Source organism: Lolium perenne, chromosome 6 (assembly GCF_019359855.2).
Source record: "Lolium perenne isolate Kyuss_39 chromosome 6, Kyuss_2.0, whole genome shotgun sequence".
Taxonomy (NCBI): Eukaryota; Viridiplantae; Streptophyta; class Magnoliopsida; order Poales; family Poaceae; genus Lolium; species Lolium perenne.
Genome location: NC_067249.2, coordinates 41176686 through 41181668, shown reverse-complemented (window position 1 = coordinate 41181668; position 4983 = coordinate 41176686). Strand labels below are relative to the sequence as shown.

At 48.8% G+C, this 4983-nt stretch overlaps 1 protein-coding gene across 1 annotated transcript; it reads right to left on the bottom strand.

The window, feature by feature from the left end:
- Window positions 1-267: 267 nt before the first annotated feature.
- On the bottom strand, window positions 268-1867 carry LOC127310563 (uncharacterized). Its single transcript, XM_071821344.1, has 6 exons — window positions 1763-1867; window positions 1501-1677; window positions 1064-1426; window positions 867-977; window positions 653-787; window positions 268-579 (listed from the first exon to the last, which is right to left on the bottom strand). The coding sequence occupies exons 1-6, from the start codon at window positions 1784-1786 to the stop codon at window positions 391-393; spliced, it is 999 nt and encodes a 332-aa protein (XP_071677445.1). The 5' UTR covers window positions 1787-1867; the 3' UTR covers window positions 268-390.
- Window positions 1868-4983: the final 3116 nt, after the last annotated feature.

The window sequence follows — 4983 nt, the reverse complement described above, 5'->3', positions numbered from 1 at the left end:
GTGACTTTTCGAACTGGAAACGCGCGCGAAACTGGGCCGGCTGTGTCACCGTCGGCACAGACCCTGCCATTTGGCACAGCTACGGGCCTGTGCCGACGGTGACACCGTCGGCACAGCCGGCCCAGTTTTTTTCTGATTTTTGCCAATTTGGCCTCATTTGCTCAGAAAATCGCACAAAATGCACATATTATAAGATTGAATATCCAGTAACATATATAGCACCATATAGCACAAAGATATCACCGTATAGCACCAAATCTCACAAATAGCACAAATATAGCATACAAGACCATGGTACATACACCGGATCCACTACAAAGATGGAGCGTGTCATCATGTGCTAGTACAATGTAGAAACTATGGTGGTGCACCACCCGAGTGACGATCTAGCTACAGACGATCTAGCTCCGAGTGGGTGAAGTGAGGCCGCTGTATTTCGACGGTGCTCGGGGAGGTAGAACCACGACGAGAGCCACCGGAACCAGAAAAATGCCGAGGTTCGGCAGAAGCACCAGGAGAATGGCGACCGGGGTGCATCGGCGTACCACAAGGAGTGTCGTTCCCGGATTCTCCCAATCCCTACATGTTGGAGGGAGTTAGCAACTTAGCCATGTCACACCAAGTTAGCAACTTAGCCAAGTTAGCAACTTACCGGGGTCAACTGACGCTGACGCTTGTACATGATATAGAACTCCTCCTTGGACGGGAACACTGGCGTCGGCCCCGGATGAGGTGGCTCTGGGAGTGGTTCCTCTCGCACTCCAGTCATCATGAACCGAGTGAAACTCTGCAAGAAACGGGAGAGATAGCTCAGATTCAAACATGGGGACTTATGATGTTTTGCAACCATAGAGATTGAAACTTACCGCCATCTGGTTGCTCGTCCACTGGACATAGGCATCTTTCACAAGGTCATGCTCCTTAATCTTCTCGAGATACTCCTCGTAAGCTACTGCATAGGCCTCCTCGAGCTGAGTCTACAATTTCAGAAATAATGCGTCTCATCAACATAGCCATTCAGGAACAAGAGTCAAAACAGAGGATGAAAGTGTGGATGACTTACATCTACCTCTACCCGAGAACGGCATGTAGTCCGCGAGGAGGTAGCGTAGCTGCCGGAGGGGAGGGTAGCCTTGATCTGCGTGAAGTTCCTCTGAGGCTTGAAACCCCCAGCAAGGCAGGCAGGACGTCCATGCGGCTGGCCGGACCCCGCCAGCATCATCGCCACCTCGTCGACCGGCTCGGTCATAGGGTCCTCCACCTCTGGATGGAGCTTGGCGTACTCCTCGCAGTATCTTTCCTTGTTCTCTTTGGCCTTGCCGTAGTACATCTCAGGCGCGGGCCGAGGCTCGTTCGGACGGGGCGTCACCAGCTTCATGTGCGTCCACGCTTCCATCTCACCAAGTTCCCTCCCGAGCTTCTTCCCCTGCATCACAAAACAAATGTTATGCATATCATCGAAAATCAAAAAAATGCAGCTTGTTCCATTTTTATATGTACCAGACGCTCCCGATAGCGATCGGTGCTGCTGCTCCCCGCACTGTGTGTTCCCTGATTCCCACGGTTGGCCTTGTTCCGGTCGCTCACGGCCTTGAAATCGGGGTTTTCGCCGACCCAATTCTTGACCAACTCCATGAAGGCGGCCCTCTTATTATTATCAGCCCAATGTGGTACAACCTGCAAAATCAAAACTCATTTGAAGAACAAACAATATAGTTGCAAGTTAGCCGCGGTACATAGAATCGCATTGACAATTACTTACCGACATGAAGTCATCTATCGTCATAGCCGGGGCGAGTCCCTGCACAATCTCAGGCTTTGTGTACCTTACGCCCTGCTCAGCATAGAAGTGGCCGATGCACGTGATCCTCTGGTTGTACCACCGCTGCCGTGTCAACTTCCGACACATGTTACGGAGCACCACGTCCGCCCTCTCCTTATGCTCGCCGCCACTCCTATAATTGCGCTGCAATCAAGCATAACAGAAAGTGTGAGAGGCATGAGTTATCACGGTGGGGTTATCAACTACATATGAACGAAACCCAAAGAGTATGCATTACGTACCCAAAACTTCTTGATCACGGCGTCGGCGGCGGAAGTAAAGCCAGGGTAAGGCGCTATCTCAAAGTCTTCCCAAGTGTAGGCTAGCTTGGACTCGCCCCCAAGGACCGGAGTGTACATCCCCGGCCAGTACTTCCTAATAGCAGCTCCAATCAGACTCCCTGGCACGCGGACATTCTTCCCCGTGTATGTGAAATTCCTGCACAATTATCAAACATTAGAAAATGCTAAGTGTCATAACGAAAATGAAATCACCTTACTACTTACTCTATCTTTCCTGGGACAAGGAGCCACTTCTCATCCTCCGTAGCAGGTTCCTTACTCTCATCGGGAACCTGCGCTTCCCCACGAATCCGCAACTTCTTCGGAGCCATCTCCGTCGAAGCCTCCTCGTCCCTAGACTCCTCCTCCTCCTCCCTAGTGTCCTCCTCCTCCTCCCTAGTGTCCTCCTCGTCCATAGACTGTGAAGCCACTGAGTCAGAAGCAGAGGGAATGTCAGCTAGAAGGAGCTGTGCATTCCCCCCTCGTCCTCCCCCTCGTCCTCCCCCTCGTCCTCCAGCTCGTCCTCCCCCTCGTCCTCCCCGTCCTCCGTCTGCGTCTTCGTAACGCCGGGTGGGAACAATGGGTCTTCCACTCCGTCTGGAAGCACCCGGCCCTGGCTTCCGCTGATGCATCTGATCAAGCAAGGAGCTCGATGATGCCTTCCGTCCGCTCATATTGGGCAATTACCTGCATAAGAAAAGAGAAAATAATTAATAAGCATGTTGAAAATGAGTAAACACTAAGCATAATGACAAATATAGGTACTAAGCATAATGAAAAATGTAGGTATTAAGCATAATGACAAATGTATGTATTAAGCATAATGATAATGTAGGTACTAAGCATAATGACAAATGTATGTATTAAGCATAATGATAATGTAGGTACTAAGCATAAAAGACCCTCACCATTCATCACCACTCTCATCTCTAGGCATTGGGTTCTCAGCCTCACTATCAAAATCAGTATCATATGAGTATTCATGGTCGGCATTGGGTTCCGGTTGAGTCTCGACAATGTTGTCTTTGTTCGCATGGCGCTTGGTGAGCATAGCTATGTCCTTCAGGTCCACCACGGTCTCACCACGCATTTGTACATCGTTGTGGAGATCCTGAAGACCTATGTCTATTTGAAGAGCCCCGAACTGCTCTTCCTCTTGATAGAAAATTCCCTCATATGTTACCGGGTCAATGTTGTTGTAATCGTCCTCGGAGGGGATGGGTAGCTTACCATGTGGCGATACCTGGAACACGACTTGCCAGCCCATGAGTTCCTCATTCTGACATGGGTAGGACAAATAATAAACTTGCTTGGTTTGGTGAGCCACAACATAGACGTCGGATCCGCTGTAGGTGGTTGTAGGCCTAACTTCAACTAAACCAATGGAAGGGGTGCTTCTCATTCCACCGTGTGGGTCAAACCAGTGGCATTTGAACACAAAGAGCTTGATTTCTATGTTTGCGTTGTTGAACGTCAACTCGTATACCTTTTGTAACCTTCCATAGTAATCAAGATCATCGGCTCTGCGGGTGTAGACCCCAGTATTTATTGTTTTTGCATTAGGCCGGTTCTTCTGGTGAAACTCCGTATGGAAGCGATACCCATTTACATCATACTTCTCATGCGTATGGACTCTACGGTTAAAACCCTGGGAAACGCATCTCAACTCATCTGTCATCTCAACGTTGGGATCAGCTCCCTACAAGTTCAGTTCAGATTATTTTGTGCATTAGTTACGTGTAATAAGACAAGTCACGGATTGCAAAGTAAGAGGAACATTTGAGAAATTACTTTTTCATGGAACCTGTTCACGAAGCTTTTATTTAAGGGCGGGGCACCCTCTTTCAGAAGAGTGTACCACTGCGTGGGAGTGGGACCATTTCTTCCTGACCACATTTCATCATGGAATTGGCTGAAAGGAGAAAATACGTATTAGACCAAAACCAAGTTATTGGTTGCAAAGTAATTGGTTCATCATTTTACCTCATGAAATCGACCACTTCCTCCATGTTCATAAGCACGTAAAGCATTATGCAATCCTTCTCTTCTGGCGAAATGTTCTCCACTTTTGAGGCACCGGCCTTGCCACCGGGATATTTGAAGAGCAAGAGCTTTGGGTCACGGTTGGGCTCATCGGAATTGTACCGAGCGACCGGGTTATGCTTAGTGGGCACATCATTGGCATAGTACATTGTCGTGGCGTCTGCCATCTCATGGAGGAGAGTTGCCTCAGCTATGCATGCTTCAATCTTATTTTTGTTTCCACATTTGTACCGAATATATTTGAAATCCCTCTCAATACAAAACTGCCAACGATATCGCACCGGTCCCCCAAGAGTGCCTCGTTGGCGAGATGCACGATGAGATGTAACATCGGAGTGAAGAAGCCTGGGGGGAATATCATCTCTAACTTGCATAGCATGTCCGGCACTTGCTTCTGCAGCTTCTTAATCACCTCGGTACATATCTGCTTAGCACAGACCGTGCGGAAAAAATGGCTCACCTCCGCAAGCACTCGCCAGACATGATCGGGGAGATACCCTCGAAGCATCACTGGCATCAGCCGCTCAATCCATATATGATAGTCGTGACTCTTGAGCCCATTTATTTTTCCTGTAGCAAGATTGACTCCCTTACTCATATTCGAACAATAACCATCAGGGAACATCACGTCATATTTGAGCCACGTAAATGCCTCCTTCTTGTCGGCGCTATCAAGACAGTACTTGGCATGCGGCTTTAACCAACCTTTTCGATTGCCCTCAGGAGGCTGCATGTGTAGAGCCACCCTGTCACATATCTCCTCAATATCGACTCTAGCTGAAACATTATCCCTTGACTTGCCTGGTATGTTGCAGCAGGTGTTAAGGAATGCCTCCC